Source organism: Aspergillus udagawae (assembly GCF_001078395.1).
Source record: "Aspergillus udagawae IFM 46973 DNA, scaffold_3, whole genome shotgun sequence".
NCBI classification, from domain to species: Eukaryota; Fungi; Ascomycota; class Eurotiomycetes; order Eurotiales; family Aspergillaceae; genus Aspergillus; species Aspergillus udagawae.
Window position 1 is genome coordinate 3744505 of NW_025091266.1, and position 17304 is coordinate 3761808.

The window sequence follows — 17304 nt, forward strand, 5'->3', positions numbered from 1 at the left end:
TCATCCGTTCCGCTATCTGCAAAAGTGCGGAATCAGCCCGCTTTGTGCTTTTCCTGTCGGACCATGACAATGTCGGCCCTGCCATGGTCTGTCCATGTCTATAACACTTATACACTGTCAGATGGATATCTGGATGCTGCAGATGTTGGAGGACATCATTAAAATCTGTCAGCGTTCCATGCGGTAAGCCAGTCACTGTCGGAGAAATGGATCTGGCCTGATGTATCGGGCCAGTCCAGGATATCAGATAGTGGTCGCGGCGTAATAATCCACTTTATGCGACATTCTCAGAAGGCCGCGGTTCTTGACTCTTGTTGTTTTACGCGGCACTAAGAGGACAGAGCACAGCGTGAGGATGGAACATGGCCATCATGCCTTCAGTACATCACGATTAAGAAAAACGGAGACAGCAGAAAAAATTTACAAGAGCGGAGCATCCTTCTCCAAGGTGGCACCTTCCAACATTATACATTGCGTCAACATGCGAAGTTGGTAATGTCATTAGGGGTATATGCGTCAAATGCAGGTAAACATGCAATCTAGCCGACGAAGGAGAGCAACGCCTATAGGAATAACAAGAAGAAAAGCCTTGAGCACGAGGAAACCAACTTCGTGAAATACATGTCGTATGAATCCGAGTTCACATCAGGACGCAATCGCCCTCGTTCTGTTGCCGATTGACAGCGGAGCGAGAGAGACGGGTCTTTTGCATGCGAGCCCCGCCTTTCTTGATTTCCTCGAGACGCTCCCGAGCCTTAGGAAAACCTTGAGCTGGTGGGTTGAAGTAACACGTTAGCTTGATACACAGAGACCGCAGACAGCAGAGGGAAAGAACTTACCAGCGGCTCGCCAATACCATCTTTTGGCATCATCCAGATTGGCGGCAACCCCAATGCCAACTTCGGTGAAATAACCCATCGCATATTCCGCCTTGGCAAGACCCGCGGTGGCTGCCTTGCGCGCCCAAAGGTAGGCCTCAGTGTCACTTTGCTGAAGTATGCCTTCAGAACCCGTCAGATACCACCCGCTGAGGGCAAGCTCACTCTGGTGCTCCCCTTGTGCTGCAGCGTGCGTGTACCAGAAGATACTCTGTCGAGGATCCACCGGACAACCCATCAGGCCGTATTCATATGCAGCACCAAGTCGGAATTGGGAGAACTTGTAACCCAGCTCTGCAGCCTGATGGAACAGTTGAGAGGCATACGCTTCGTCACGAATGACGACGTCATTGTCAGTTGCGTTTGCATACATGAGCGCAAGCTCATGGAGAGCATGTGGGTTTTCTTGGTCAGCACGCTCAGCCGCGCGTTTGAGCCATGAAACACCCTCACGAGGATTTCTGGCTTGGCCTAGGAGGCCCTTAACGAGGATCATTCCCATCTTGTACATAGCAGGGGTATCTCCCAAGGAAGCAGCGCGTTTGTACCATTGCACTGCCTTGAACGGATCTCGCTTCGTTCCACCGCCTTCTTCTTGGCCAATCTCGCAGCAAACGGCAACCCGATAAGCGGATTGCGCGTGCCCTTGCTTTGCTGCGGAATGGTATAGGTTGAAAGCTTCCTTCGGGTCTACCGGCAGGCCCAATAAACCCTGGCCGTAACAATCGGCAAGGTAGAACTGAGCATCTGCATAACCACTAGATACCAACTTCTTGATGATCTTGTGCGCATCCATGATGTATTTTTCTCTAGCCCTAGCTTTGGTTTTTGGATCCATCCTGCTATTTTCGACAAGGACCGTCGAGGCCTCAACCAGTTTCTGTGCCAATAGAAGTTGAGTTTTCTGGTCAGCAGCTTTGCTCCGTACCACTTGCTGCAAGCGCTCAAGCTCTTCGTGAGTGACAGGCGCAGGCGCGGATTCCGGCTGAGCGATAGACTGGGTCTGCGGGACCGTGGAGGTTGGAGATGTCGGAGTGTTGCCATTGTCGTACTGCCGCACAGGAGGCGGCTTGCTGCCCTGGTCATGACCTGGACGGAAAGGCGCAGGGTGATGAGGCAGGGCGTCCGGATTTTGTTGCGAATCGAACTCATTCATCTCATTGACCATCTGTGGTTGCTCGTTCGCAAATCCAGGCTGATTCACTCTGTACGGTCGAGGAGGTCCATTTCCATAGGCTGGAACAGCAGGCCCTCGACTTCCCTGTCGTTGCATATATTGATTATTCATCGGATCCTCGTAAGAATCCGGCTGCCCATTGTAGCCCCGATCCATACTGCCTTGAGTTCGAACATGGGAAGCTGATGATGGGTTACCGGGTAGGTCGAATTGGAACCCTGCACTATCAAACTGGTTCGGTGTACTGACACCAGCAATATTGTGTTGCGACCGGGGGTACTCATTGGCACTACCGGAGTTCGGGTTGAACGCTGCATACTGGCCTTGGGAGGAAGCGTCAGCAGGTGCTGTCGCTTGCGGCTTCGGCTGTTCTAGCCCCGGCAGACTCTCATCGATGACCTTGCCACCGTCAGGGATGGCATCAAAGTTAGGCATGTCGGGCTCATCGGCATGAGCTGTCCTGTAATAGCTCAGCAGTTCATCGGTATCACTGTAATCATTCGATGAGTTAGGGTCCTGATAGGTGGGCTGCCCAGGATATGTGGGCTGGGCAACTGAGGACGTGGGCGACGCCGAATGAACGGGCATCGTGGCACTTCTATTAATGTAAGGCATGGGTGGCGGCTCACTGGCGGAAGTGTAGGACCGCTCATAGGCATCCGAAGGTCGCCGTCCGGAGCGTCCCGCACTGGCCGACCTCATAGGACCACCAGGATAGCCCCCCCTCCCCCGACCAGGCGATGTAGAACCGGCCTGCCGAGGGATATCGCGTCTTCCGTGCGAAGTGTGTGGGCGATCGGGGGCGTTCGCAGGTGGCACCTGGCCATTGAGCTTCATTGCCGCCATACCGTTCTCAATACCTCTGGTGCCGGGGGCGCCGCGCGCCTCTTGGGCTGGAAACGTGGGGAACGGGTTATCCCATGCCATTCTCTCCTGCTCCGGTGCGGGCGGACGTCCAGCTAGGCCTTTCGATCAACACTTGCTCAGGTAAGTCGGCTGTGCATGTATCGCTTTCACTTACACGGTCTCGTCCGGTCCTGCCTTGGAGGTGGCCTCCTGTCTCCGTAGCCGCGACGACTGTCGGGGCCGGGTGGTGGTCGTCCATTATAGGCATAGCTTCGATCATGGGGCTGCTCTGCAGGAGGACCATAAGCCCCGCGAGGGGGTCGCGGAGGGCCTCGCGGGGCCCCATGAGATCTCGGAACAGCTCGATCGTCAGGGTAACCGTACCCGGCATTGTCGTAACCTCGGTCGCTACGAGACCCAAAGTTGTAGTCGCTGTATCCATGGTCATAAGACCCATCTTGAATCTGACTTGGCGCCGGGGGGCCTCGTGGTGTAGGACGAGGGCCGTAGTTTCTGACCGGAGGAGGCCTCTGCGATTGAGGTGGGGGGTATGCCATGCTCAGTAACAGCTCTTATCGGTTAACAGATGGTCGGTGGTCGTCGCGAATTGGTGGGTGGGCGCCAGCCTTGATGATGTCTTGTTCTCCAGGAAGTAAACGACGACAGATTCACGGCGACCCCGCAATAATGCTTTCTAGTGAAGGCTTTATACCGTCCATAAAACCCGTCAGCTCAGCGCAAAGAAAGAGCCAAACGGAGATTAAGAGGAGGGGTGTGGTCCAGACCTGAGAATGATCGAAAGCGGCCTTGAAAGGCGGGAAGTAAAGATGCGGAGATACCGAGTGACAAGCGCACAAGGTTTCAGCAAGGGGGATGAAATGAATGTAATCCACCCGATCATGCGAGTAGTGGAGGGTGCGCAAAGCCTGCATTAGGAAAAGATACATTATTGTCAGCGGATAGACACTTTTTGGCGATCTGTCGCAACAGGACTACTACCGAGATCCTGAGTCGCGATCGGACTGATGATGCGAGGACTGACCGGTCGACTATCCACGCGCAGCAATGCTGTTTCTCCGGGTCGGAATGAAGGAATAGTCAAAGTCGAATTGAATTGTAGACGAAAACGAGCGTCCAGGCTGAAAACCACCACCTTCTGTGAAAAGAGCGTGTGACCAAGGACAAACACCCGCGGTTTTCAGAAAATGACAGAAGGGAGGGGAGCAATTTATTTTGGCAATCGCTGCTCACTAGTTCGCAGTGGTGGAGTTCGGAGCAATTAAGGATGAAAAGCTAATGAATAATAATGATCAGGCAGATACTTAATGTAGATACTTGGTCTTGGATCTCTTTGATTCATCGCGTAATTTGAAGATTATTAGACCAACAGAGAACCCAAGGAACCATTGTTCTACCTAAGAGATAGGTAATAAAAAATCTACCGGTAGCCTCTACGACGCGAGTGGGCTATCCAGTATTATTATTACTGTCGTCAGGCTCCCTTAAAAAGAGTAACTGCAGATTATATGCAAGATTTGATTAAGGAGAACCCTTGGATTACTTTCCTAAACACCTTGGCTGCACCTGCATGGCATATCGAAATGCATTCGGGAGAGATACCCCCAAGTCCATATCCTGGAGTCATTAGTCTTTCGTCGGCTGTATTAAACTGTGGGTGAAACAATGATGACAATTCTAATCCATCCTTATCCCTTGACCCACTTTTGCTTTATTCTATTTTTCTGTGGACCAAAGGCCACTTTTCGATGCCCATGAACTACTTGAATCTAACATGTATTGGCATTATTTAGCTACTAACTTAGTATCCTCTCATTGCCAAGGTCAAAATCCATATCTACTACCAATACATGTGACGGTGTTGTCATAGGATGAAGGCCGAAGACTAGTGAGACAAGTCTTATGGACATGGTACGATGGCACTGATGAAATATCAATATCACTGGTAGTTGGTCATCCTTGTGTTGATCTTCAGGGGTTGATTCCTGAGCTGTCTAGTTGCATCAGGCAAGATACTTCTGCAGAGGACATTATGAGATCGTGCCTAGTGATTGTAACAATATCGAGATCCGCTTATTGATACTTCCCTTGCATAGTCTAGGGTACTGTAATTTAGCAGAATTGATCATCTGCACCAATGCAAAGGGATTTCTGCAACAGGTTCAAACGTGATCATTTGAAGCTGATTCGCAAATGGTTATGGAGCATGAGGATGGGGTTGTGTTCTTGTTGCAGTTCTGGTAATATTAACTAATGATGGATGAATACTCCGAATGTAAGAGGGGAAAGTGTGTACCCACTACGGAGGACACCCTAGTCCATGAGGTACAGTTCAACACCGTTAGTTGCTAGCGAATCGGCGGTGCGGGAGGTGTGGACTGCGGAGAAAGGGATTCAAAAATTGAACAACCCTGCCCTTGGATGATGGAAAACGAATACGACCGGTGATGATTGGGAGAGAGACCGTCAGCTGCGCCACATGTGCTCAGTAAACACAGCCTCAGCAGCTAAGCCACAGATTGGCCGTGATTGCCGATAATGTTCCCACCTGCACCGAGCTACTGATGCTATCCGATAGAAGCAAGGTCATAACCGCTGCGCACATCGCTCCCGTCTAAGCCGGCTGCAAACGCTCGAAGTGGGCTCCGTCATATCCGAGAGGTAGCGGACATACTGTTGACCAAAGCACATCTCTCGACATCGGCGTCTTTCGTCCCGACCTGCCTTTTTCGCGTGCATTCATATCACCTAGCAGAGTGTCGTCATAGTTGCTGAAAATAGCCCACTATGTCTCGGGCAGGGACTTGGTTAAAGATGCTGGTGGCGTAAGTACTCTCTTTCAGGATGGTTAAGCTGTTTCCCACTGTGAGCGTCTGACAATTGTGTCTCTTTCTGTCGACAGTGGAACCGTGATCTGCGTCGGCGGCCCAGCATTCGTCCAATACATCCGAACTACCGACGAGGAATTATTCAAGCGATACAACCCCGATCTTCAGAAGCGGAGCTTGGAAGAAGGCGATCGCCGCGCTCGAGAGTTTGATGAATATGTTACACGGTTGAAGCAATGGTCAAAGTCGGATAAGTCTAGTGCGTCCTTAACTACACCGGTTGGCATTTAGGAAGTCATTGCCTAATACTTCTGCATTATAGTTTGGTTCGCTGCGCAGGAACAGCAAGAACAGAAGCGCGCGGAGCTCGAGAGTCAAGGGAATCAGGCGAAGGAGGAAGCCAGGTTACAACGCGAAGAGATGCGGAAGGAGTTGCTGGGGGAGAAATGAGCTGCATTGAAACCAGATTGCCATGAACGGCCTTTGGAGCAAGATCTGCTTAGTAGAGCATTGCCCCTATTGTCTTCACTTTTCTTGTATTTATATGCATTACTGATGTCCCCGGTGCTACCAAAAGCTTATGTATATTATGATGTGAACATGTTCAGGAGCCATTCAGCTAGATTGGTCCCGGCCCTTTCTCTCTGCATCACAAGAACATGCATTGCACGCCTTGGAGATTTGAGGGATTGTTGGAGCGTCTCATATTGCAAAGCCCACTCCATTTAGCCGTATGTTCACAATGACATACCGTCGGTACCAAACCAACGTAAACATGAATATCCAGGGTGAGGTATAGGCCGTGAACGATCTCCGGTCTACGTTGCATTGCCGGCGGTTTGGCATGCAACTTCGCTCATGATATAGTCGAGGGGAAGAATACGTCGCCTTTGATTATACCCTCCAATCGAGCTTTGCACAAACGAATGAGTGGTCTGTACCATTGCAAGTTAAGCGATGAGAGTACCAGTGCGTGAATTGAGCTTGGGCGTATCCGATTCAGCGGGTGTAACGGCAGACTGAAAGTACTATGGTAATCGCCACAAAAGTATGCAGGGAAAGATCGATAGCCGTCTAGTGATAACCGAGTATCAAGTGGCTCCTATAGCCGAGGAGGTAGTTAACGACGTAGGCGACCCGGAATCTGACGTACGCAGTACACCTCAAACACCGTCCTCTATAATAATGGTGGTAAATCAGAGTCCCAGTTAACAGTTGAGATTCACCGCGCATCTTTTGCAAGTAATTGTTTTTTGAGTTGGAATCGCTGGAGAAAGTCAGCAGTGGATGAGGGCTGTTTTTGTTCCCCTTGATACCAGATCCAGCGGACAACACTTGATGGACTTTGAGTGATGGCCACTGGCCATTTCTTATCACGATGATGATTTCAGACGGAAGATTTTTTGGTAATATGTATACACAGGACCATGTAATGCACAGGGAGACAATCCTTTGTGCATGTCGAGCACAGTATGGAGTAAATCGATAGATCTTGGCGATTCGCGGAGATGTGGGTTGTCTCCTTGGCTCCGGCTCCGCCGCCGCAGCTTCTAGGAATCGACACTTCAACATATCCTCAAGACATGGAGGGTTAATTGTAAACTGATGATGCCTGATGTGAGTGCATTGCAGATCCTAGGATAACATTTCTCAGCCCGAGATCAGAGAAACTTATTTCTTGGCTGTGGCCGGTTTTAAAAAGAAAAAGACGTCTGCTCAGTTGTAATATTGCACAGCCTCTTGCTGATATGGTGGAGGTACTTCGGGCTCTGTACTCCATAGCCTATTATGATATCTAAAGGCACGTGTATGCAGAAGTCACCATTATCCTCTTGACGGGCTTTTTCGTTTCAACCAATTGACCATGTTACGAGATATTATATGCTAGAAAGTGTCAGAAAATTTGCAGTACTTATGCATTCTGTAGTCATCGTACTACTTTCAGCAGCGTTGACTTGTTCTCGCACTGTTGTATGAAGTTCTCTTCCCTTCTTTGTAGGTCTCACGATAAAAATAGCTGCCTAAGAGTGTCTGGCAACGATGAGTGGCTAGCATGTCACGTGCCAGGACCGGATCGAACCAAACCCGCTTCCAATCTCCAGAAGGCGGGCGGCGATTTATCACACCCTGTCAGCTTCACTCCACCATCGCTCTAACTATTTACCTCTCACTACGCTACAAGGCCCTCCCGTCCACTATCGTTTACACGTTCGCCTCTAGGTTTACCGCGACTTCTGTCCTACGACGTTTACGGCATCTCATCCACGAAAAAAAAGGCTCCAGAACAGGTCTTCGCAAGCCTACAAGCAGAGTCGGTGATCCACCAGCTCTCACCACTCGAACTCAGGGTATAACGAATTTCATCCTCGAAAGTCATCATGTCTGAGCAGCCTTACGATCCTTATATCCCTTCTGGCTCTAACGGGCCCTCGGCCAGCGCCGGCAACGCAGCGCAGAATGGCGACCCTCGGACAAGGGAAATCGACAGAGTAAGTGAATTGACTTTGTCCCCGAGCATTGAAAGAATAGCCTCCATGGCCCGGCCTTGCAATTATTGAGCCTATATGGCCAGTTTAAAGCTTGTCATCTCATACGAGCGCTATACTTCTTTGGCGGTCGAGGCTTTAGGTTCTTCAATACCTATTCTGGACTATTTGGCTGACTCTTTTCCCCTTACCCAATAGAAAATCCAAGAGACCGTCGATACAATGCGCTCGAATATTTTCAAGGTATCGGAGCGTGGCGAACGCCTGGACTCTTTGCAGGACAAGACAGACAACCTGGCCGTATCTGCCCAGGGCTTCCGTCGTGGCGCTAACCGCGTGAGGAAGCAAATGTGGTGGAAGGATATGAAGATGCGCGTGTGCCTGGTCATCTGCATCATCTGCTTGCTCATTGTCATCATTGTTCCTGCCGGTATGTCTTCTTCCCCGCTCACTCTCCGCACACTCAGGGCCACCGAATGCGCTGGCTAACTTTTGGATTCTAGTTGTCACGACCACCAGACATTAAGTTACGAACGCAGCGAAAGTCATGTCTGATTTTGGGAATGGATGTTATTTTCCAGCAGGTCTATTTGCGTTGAGGTTGTGTAGTTTTGTTTTCAGCCACTAATACCTTTCTGCTTCTTTTCTGGGCGTCAACAACTTCTGTGCTTATGAATCAAGCTTCGTGTCTCGGTAAGCATCTGGCGAGATGCTCGTCTGATGCACGGGATGGGCTAGGCCATATGATCTGTCGCTGGTGAAGATGTAAATGATACTCCGGGCTCCGGCACTTCCCCGTGTTTCAATACGTTATTGCCTTTTGATCTTTGTGTCGACTTTGTCCGCCATCACTTATAATGAAATGAATTCGTATATGCCAATTCTAATGAACCTGCTATCTTTGCTCTCAATCATAGCGTATGGCGACTAGACGAGTGAGAACGGGCCGAAGATGAAATTACTATCTACCATCAAGTATCTAGCCACAAGTACAGGACGAAATGTAAGGACATGCTCCAGCCTCCAGGTACGAGAAGTGGAGTTTCATATATGGAGTACGCTAGCCAGGCTAGCCTAAGAAGGGATCAGGAGGAACCACCAAAAGATCAGATAACGAATGCGCAGAAAAGGCATATTATATGTTCGAAATATCCGCTGTTCGTAAGATTTCTGCGCAGTGCTCTCTCTGATCGAAGGCTCAGGAGGTCGGCTATATATTCGGTCAAACCTCCAGCGCAGAACATTATGCCAAAATGGACAGTAAAAAATTTAATACAGTGGGTTTAATTTGATAATCAGATGAGTGATTATTGCTGCATGGCGGCACGTACTACGTATTCTGGGATTTCTTGAAATTATCAAGCGTAGCAGCCAATTCCGCGTGTACTGGGACCATTACAAAGTTAGGAAAGAAAAATGGAGATCATATCTCGCGACCGAGATTGTTCCTTTCCACAGCCCCATAGTCTGATAGAGAGGTACTTGAGTTTGACTATTGAGTCACGATAGCCGGCTCCGATGGTCGCAGCCAAGCTCGGGCTCACATTGGTCGAACAGGCTTTATGACTCTCTCCAGTCTTCTTCCACTCCTTCTTCTCCTCCCTATTTCTGGGATCCTATTTCGACATTCTAGTGGTGCTAAATCACCTCATCTTAGGTGTTGAGTTATTTTTCCTGCGCGAGTCTGGGTTCACTAAATAAGCAGGCGAGAAAAACCGCGCAGGATAGCGGCTGTGAGTACCACCCACCTTAATTATTGGGAAAAACCCACTCCGACGTGCGGCCGATTTCCTGGGCGTCGTTGGAGATCAAACTCTTTGGAGTGTGGTAAAATCCATTGCGCACCCACACAAACCCTTCTGTAGACCTCTGACTTGGTTCTACTTTTCTTCTTTGCTATCTTTTACTCATATTGAGTTTCATCTAGACATTGTGTTTATTCCAAGACGATTGAAAGCTGCCGCATGCTGGTTGACAAGATGTTCTCCCTTCGCACTGCTGTGCGGAGAGCTTCCACCAGCAAGCCCATCCGCGCCCTCTCCGCACCGCACACCGTTTCCTCTGCGAGACTCTGCTCTCCTCGTCAGGCTCTGAAAGCTTCGGCTGTCCCATTACTGCAGAGCCGCCCCTATTCCCGTGCCGCAGATCCTCACCTCTCGTCAACTCGGTCTACCGTTGTCCAGCTGCTGAGCAACATCGGTTCGAAGCGTGAGGTGCAGCAGTATCTCTCTCACTTCACATCGGTCTCCTCTCAGCAGTTCGCCGTGATTAAGGTTGGCGGTGCTATCATTACCGAACACCTTCAGACACTGTCCTCGGCTCTTGCCTTCCTCAACCACGTCGGTCTCTACCCCATTGTCGTCCATGGAGCCGGACCTCAGCTCAATCGCATGCTGGAGGCTGCTGGCGTGGAGCCACAATTTGAAGATGGTATCAGAGTGACGGATGGCAAGACCTTGGCCCTTGCTAGGAAGCTGTTCTTGGAGGAGAATCTGAAGCTGATCGAGGAGCTGGAACGTATGGGTGTGAGGGCCCGTCCAATCAACGCAGGCGTGTTTTTCGCCGACTACCTCGACAAGGAGAAGTACAACCTAGTTGGTAAGATCAACGGCGTCAACAAGAAGCCTATCGAATCTGCCATCGAAGCTGGCTGTCTGCCCATCCTCACCTCTATGGCGGAAACCCCTGACGGCCAGGTATTGAACGTGAACGCGGACGTCGCTGCCGGTGAACTGGCCCGTGCCCTGCAGCCACTGAAGATCGTCTACCTTGCTGAGAAAGGCGGATTGTTCAACGGTGACACTGGCGAGAAGATCTCTGTGATCAACCTCGATGAAGAGTACGACCACTTGATGACGCAATGGTGGGTGCGCCACGGCACTCGCTTGAAGATCAAGGAGATGAAGGAGCTGCTCAACGACCTTCCCCGTACCTCGAGCGTTGCCATCATCCACCCCGCTGATCTTCAGAAGGAACTGTTCACCGACTCTGGAGCTGGAACTCTGATCCGCCGGGGTAACAAGGTGCACACGAAGACTTCTCTTTCCGAGTTCGAGGACTTGGAGAAGCTGAAGGATGTACTTGTCCGCGACCGCGAGGGCCTTGATGCCAGGGCTACCGTCGACCGCTACGTCGAAGGCTTGAAGGAGCGTGACTTCAAGGTTTACTATGATGAGCCTATGGAAGCTCTTGCTGTCGTCTTGCCCCCAGGCAAAGATAACTCTTCTTCCTTCCCCCACCTGGCTACATTCACGATCACCAAGTCCGGATGGTTGTCCAACGTCGCCGACAACGTTTTTGCCGCCATCAAGAAGGACTTCCCTCAGTTGGTCTGGACAGTCAAGGAGAACGACGAGAACCTTACTTGGTTCTTTGACAAGGCTGATGGTAGTCTGAGCCGCGAAGGTGAGGTTCTCTTCTGGTATGGCATCGAGAGCGGCGAAGAGGTCAAGCAGTTGGTGCAGGAATTCAACCAGCATGGCCGCCAGATGTTTGGTGACATCAACCTTGAGGCCAGACTCCAGCGCGCTGCTCAAGCGGCCACTAACATTGGCAAGGGCTTCGGTGCCAGCGGTGCCTCTGTTGAGCAGAGGCGAGCATTCTCCTCCACCGCTAATGCTTTGCGGGCCGCTCGCTTCGGACGTCCCGCAGTCTCTCCCAGCGCTGTGAGATCCTACTCCACCACGAATCCCAACCCTCCTCTGGGAGAAAAGAACATGTCCAACAACCGGCCCTCCAAGGTTGCTCTCATTGGAGCCCGTGGCTACACTGGCCAAGCCCTGATCAACCTGATCAATGCTCACCCCTACATGGATCTCCGCCATGTTTCTTCGCGCGAGCTGGCTGGCAAGAAGTTGCAGGGTTATGACAAGCGTGAGATCATTTACGAGAATCTGAGCCCCGAAGACGTCAAGCGCATGTCTGCGAACGGTGATGTGGACTGCTGGGTCATGGCTCTACCTAACGGTGTTTGCAAACCGTTCGTGGATGCTGTCGACCAGGGCTCTGAAACGGGCAACGTCATTGTCGACCTGAGCGCCGATTACCGCTTCGACGACAAGTGGACTTACGGTCTTCCTGAGCTGGTCAACCGTGGTAAGATCGCTCAGGCCACTCGTATCTCCAACCCCGGTTGCTATGCTACGGCTGCCCAAATCGGCATTGCTCCTCTCGTTCCCTACCTCGGTGGACAGCCCACTGTCTTTGGTGTCTCCGGATACTCGGGCGCTGGCACCAAGCCTAGCCCCAAGAACGATGTGCAGAACCTCACAAACAACATTATTCCTTACAGCTTGACTGACCACATCCACGAGAGAGAAATCAGCACACAGCTCGGAACTAGCATTGCCTTTATCCCCCACGTCGCTGTCTGGTTCCAAGGCATTCACGTATGTACTTCGCTGCCTCTTATCTTTTGTCCCTTCTGCTATATGCTTGTTCCATGCACTAATCTTGTTTTCACAGCACACCATCAGCATTCCTCTCAACCAGGAGATGACTTCTCGCGACATCCGCAACATTTACCAGGAGCGTTACGCCGGCGAGAAGCTTGTGAAGATCATTGGTGAGGCGCCTCTTGTCAAGGACATTGCTGGCCGCCACGGTATCGAGGTCGGAGGATTTGCCGTTCACTCCAGCGGCAAGCGTGTCGTTGTTTGCGCTACGATCGACAACCTTCTGAAGGGTGCGGCCACTCAGTGCCTCCGTAAGTACTCCCGTCCAGCGCTATTTCGAAAGGACAGATTGCTCATACGCCTGTCACAGAGAACATGAACCTCGCTCTCGGCTATGGCGAGTACGAAGGCATTCCTCTCGAGTAAGCTTTCTGTGAATGGTAGATATCAGTTATATATGTTTGGTATAGTTCGAGGAAGGTATTTGATGTATATCAAACATGGGTGTGTTTGATAATATAAGGAGATCTCATTTGGCGTCGAATTTCTACATTGGGTTTTCTCCTGGTCATCTTTCCTTTCGCATGTCTCATGCCCGCATGCATCTCTATCGGAGCTATGGTTCGAGAGTTCCGTAACGATTCTTCATCTATCTTTTCCATACTGCCTTTATCATTTCTAAAATACGCGGGGAAAAAAGAGTATTCTGTCTGGCGGTGCATTGATGCTGGCGGGCTCATAATGAGATATCGGGCATTCATAACTTACCGACTTTCTTTGTGAGCCCTCATCCATCTGCTCGTCTTTGGTTTTCACGGTTGGGCAGAGACCTCCAGTCTGGAAGTCATGGGCCATGGAAGATTGATTGCTGGTTTAGACTTACAGTTAGAAAGCAGAGGTAGACAATAGAAGTGTCGAGTCGACCAAGTCAGAAAATCAATAACTGGTGGTTCAGCTGTCAGCAGATTAGGGGCGTCCACGCGAAGTGAGCTCAAATCCGAACTTGCAGAGGACTCTGGCATCAAGTGCTGAAGCACTCCTACTCTCTTCTCGATCCTCGAGCGAAGAACTTTCCGGTTTCCAGACCGTCCAGCACCTGTCTCTTATCTCTCCATCGCCTCGTATCATTCATAATCGTACCAAAAGTCATCACCTTTCGCAGGGCATGGGCATCATTCAAGCTTGACTGATGCACCTTGAGGAAGCAAACTCCCATCTGCTCTGCAGATGTGATACTAAGCCTCCGGAGTTCTACAACTTCTTCTCGTCCAATATCCTAGAACGTACCTGTGACTGCCTCGGGCTAGAAAGCTGACAATCTCAGAGGTCTGCGGTCTAGGGTATTTCTTTGAATCATCATCACAATATAGAATCTATCTCAGAAACCCTCACACACCAACAGACACGCTCAACGCGCAAAGGGTCAGCTCGCGTCACGACAAGAGTGGTCCAACTTGGCCATATTTAAAAAGACAACGCTACGAAGGATCATCATCATGTTCTACAGTCACGAAAGTAAGTACTGCCTTTCTGTAGACTGATTTGTAGAGGCTCTCTGTACTCTTCCGGGTCGTTTTCCAGCTTCTCACGCCACTGACTCCTGCGTTTACTCTAGTACTCACATCCCCCGAGCACGGGGTTGCTACGATATGGTACGCGACCTCTCCATATATGAATTCTTTCTCAACTTGGTTCCTATGTGAGCTGATTTGCTCTTCTCGCAGGCTGGTCGCAACGCTAGGTTCGAGATCCATCACAAGAAGATTGAATAAGAAGGCGATACTGGACGTGGATGTTCCGAAAGCTTGCGAGGTCATCATGGATCCTGCAGCACCTATGGCGTTAAGACTCCAGGGGAACCTACTGTGAGAGCTCCATCACTGGATCAAACCAGGAGACCGGACTATTGACAGCAGACAACGCAGATACGGAGTCGCCAGAGTCTACAATCAACAGTGCCGCTATACCCTCACAGATGTTCAGGCAATGCATGACAGATTGAGATCAATGCTGGGAGCTCTCCCCGGCACAGCGTTGGACCCGTCGGCTGGCAAAGCTAGGTTCGTTCTTTCTGCTTTCGACTCGTTATATCGTTGGATATTTGTGTCATTGAAAGCATCCTAATGTAAGCTTTTCTCAGGCCTGATCAGCTCATCTTGCCGTATGACCCGTCGTTCCTTCCGGAGAACAATCTACCAGGGTCGGGTTTGGATCTTTTAGGGTTGAACCCGTCAAAGGATGATCGAGCAAGCCAGCAATCCAGCTTTCAATTACCAATGACACCAGACCTAAGTCTGACCGCTGCCTCGCGTAATTCCAGTTTGCAGCTTGACTTTGCGTCGCAAGATCTAATTCTGGGGGATATACACGGGTTCGGTTCTGAAAGCGAAATGGCGAATTCTGCCCAAAGAACTGTTCAACTTGGGCGGATTGCAGCGACTGCTCTCAATGATGAAGCGGGTATTCTTCTGCAGCCTGACTTTGACTTTGATGAGGATGGGAATCTCGTTGAGCTTGGGGAGCTACATGCTGCTGCTGAGGTTGACAAGCGCAGCTCTGGCTGGTCTGAAGCTGAGGCACCGGCCGCTGGTAAGGTGAAAGAGGGTGAATTGAATGACATTTCCTGGGACTATCAGGTACGGTTTGAGCAGTACGGGTTGTTGTTCTTACTGACAATGTCTCCCCAGCCAATGCTAGCCGACGGGGCCATCCAAGGAATAACTGAGCACGGACAGCCTACCCCCATCTTCAACGGAGATACATCTATGCCTCAAGCTTCTGAAGTACAACATCCAGAAGAGGTAGAGAATGTTTCAGAAACTCGGGAGGCGTCAATGCGTGGGACTCGAAGAGTCCCGAAAGCCGTAGCAACAGATACTCAAACCGCCCTGCGAAACACTGAACTAGCTCAATACAACAATGAATACGTGCAAAACATGGCCGCTGCTCTAAAGCAGAAGCTGAAGAATAGGGTGCCTACCCAAGCTAAGAAAAATGCAGACTTCTGGGTCTTCGGCCAGGGAATTGGCTCAGTTGGCGTTGGGTTGGGAACATCTCACGTCCAGCATCCTTTGCATTTCTTCTCGGGAGAGACTTTGTACGCATCACTGACAAGCATCGAAAGATCAAAGAAACGCAAGGGCTCTCCTTCGACAACTGAAGACAGTGATGCTAATTCCGAGACTCGACGCATTCGACGCAGGGGAGAGTCCGAGGAACATCTCGGGCGAGGTGGGCATTTTCAAGACGATAACAACTTACATGATGTGCGTGGGCTAAACTTTTTTTCTGCGCAGTTTGATTTTGGTTCTATAAGTCATGCAATTACTGACAGTTATCTAGGATATGGAGATTGGCCGCCATGCCTCATCTGTCCTTCGAGACGACTCCTCCCAAATGCCCTGGAACATCACAGCGTCCGTCCGAAGCTCCCGGCTTGGGCTGTCTGCAACAAGTATCTTCCGTGGATTTGGCAGCATTAGTGACTTCTCTGTTCGGGGAATTCGCGATTCTGCAGCTTCCGTGCCTCCACTCGCAGCACCAGGCAGAGCTTGCAGTCGCGTAACAAGTGCAAGTCCTCTGGCTGGACGCGGCTTTCAGTACGACTTGGAGGGCCTTGAAATCCCAGGAACACAAGAAGATGATGTGGATTTCCTTGAAAACATTGATCTAGCTGGCTACCTCCAGAGCGAGCTTGACGTTGGAACCAACGCTGAGCCCAAGGACGAGACTGGTAGGAATCGAGCAGCCTTCCGTGACCAGCTGTTGAACTCTAGCATGGACCAGGAGAGCCTGAACTTTCTCGAGTTCCTCAACCTGCAATTTGAGGAGCCCGCTCAAGATTCTGCAGAGCAGGATACTGCTCATGATACTGGTGCCGGCTTTCTTCGTCTTGGTGCCTCGGATGGTAAAGAAGTAGCATTTTCGGCGCTCCTGCCTCCTGAAACTACCTCTCGTACAGTCGCCACGCATGGCCTGATGCACATACTTACCCTGGCAACAAAGGGCTTTCTTTTAGTCCATCAGGAGCCGTACGAGGATGAGAGTACCGAGGAGTACGGTGTTCGCTACAAATTCGGAGAGATATACTTGCGCTTATCCGACATGTAGGCATTCCTACGATGGATATCGATCGCAGAGACAACGTGTAAGAGTGGCATTCAAAATCTTCTCGTATTTCATTTTCAATCTCTGGCTAATAATATGGCTCATATTCAATTATCAGCAATGCAATGACTCTATCTATTTGCTTCACACTTCTCGTGGAAATGCATTTCTTACTTCTCTATCTACTATTACTGTTTTCTTTTCTTTTTTTTTCTTTCCCTTTGTTCCTGCTTTAGTTTTTTCATTCGTCCTTGATGTTAATCAATACTACAAAGTCTCTTGTATCTACTCGAATATCTCTATGAAAAGCATATTTTCACTTGAACACAGTCACAGCTCTTCCTGAAGTGCGTTTCAAACTAGCTGTGAACTTGAACATAGTAGTAAGCCGGCAGTGTACGTATTTGGACTATTTACCCTACTTCTCTATGTTGATCGCAGATCGATGCAACTAAGTCGCTGGACATTATCAACACAATCAGCTGGTGTTAATCAATTTTGTTCAAGCATAAGGGTGATGCATCGAGTACATTTCCATTAAGGCTAAAATATTGAATCATGCGTTTGTCT

General features: G+C 50.1%; 5 protein-coding genes across 5 annotated transcripts; 4 read left to right on the plus strand and 1 right to left on the minus strand.

The window, feature by feature from the left end:
- Nucleotides 1–640: 640 nt before the first annotated feature.
- Aud_005148 (putative chitin synthase activator (Chs3)) lies at nt 641–3458 on the minus strand (the record flags this gene model as incomplete). Its single annotated transcript, XM_043290080.1, has 3 exons — nt 641–771; nt 840–3014; nt 3077–3458. The coding sequence occupies 3 exons, from the start codon at nt 3456–3458 to the stop codon at nt 641–643; spliced, it is 2688 nt and encodes an 895-aa protein (XP_043146015.1).
- A 2248-nt stretch (nt 3459–5706) lies between these two features.
- On the plus strand, nt 5707–6197 carry Aud_005149 (uncharacterized protein; the record flags this gene model as incomplete). Its single annotated transcript, XM_043290081.1, has 3 exons — nt 5707–5744; nt 5822–6006; nt 6070–6197. 3 exons carry the CDS (start codon nt 5707–5709, stop codon nt 6195–6197), a joined length of 351 nt encoding a protein of 116 aa, XP_043146016.1.
- Nucleotides 6198–8125: 1928 nt separating this feature from the next.
- Nucleotides 8126–8759, plus strand: Aud_005150 (SNAP receptor SNC2; the record flags this gene model as incomplete). The annotated part of the gene is made up of 3 exons (XM_043290082.1): nt 8126–8236; nt 8432–8663; nt 8737–8759. The coding sequence occupies 3 exons, from the start codon at nt 8126–8128 to the stop codon at nt 8757–8759; spliced, it is 366 nt and encodes a 121-aa protein (XP_043146017.1).
- A 1453-nt stretch (nt 8760–10212) lies between these two features.
- On the plus strand, nt 10213–13053 carry argEF (bifunctional acetylglutamate kinase/N-acetyl-gamma-glutamyl-phosphate reductase; the record flags this gene model as incomplete). The annotated part of the gene is made up of 3 exons (XM_043290083.1): nt 10213–12621; nt 12698–12938; nt 12998–13053. 3 exons carry the CDS (start codon nt 10213–10215, stop codon nt 13051–13053), a joined length of 2706 nt encoding a protein of 901 aa, XP_043146018.1.
- A 1070-nt stretch (nt 13054–14123) lies between these two features.
- On the plus strand, nt 14124–16737 carry Aud_005152 (Rad21/Rec8 N terminal domain protein; the record flags this gene model as incomplete). Its single annotated transcript, XM_043290084.1, has 7 exons — nt 14124–14142; nt 14243–14279; nt 14352–14492; nt 14553–14687; nt 14768–15263; nt 15315–15893; nt 15970–16737. 7 exons carry the CDS (start codon nt 14124–14126, stop codon nt 16735–16737), a joined length of 2175 nt encoding a protein of 724 aa, XP_043146019.1.
- Between the last annotated feature and the right edge of the window lie 567 nt (nt 16738–17304).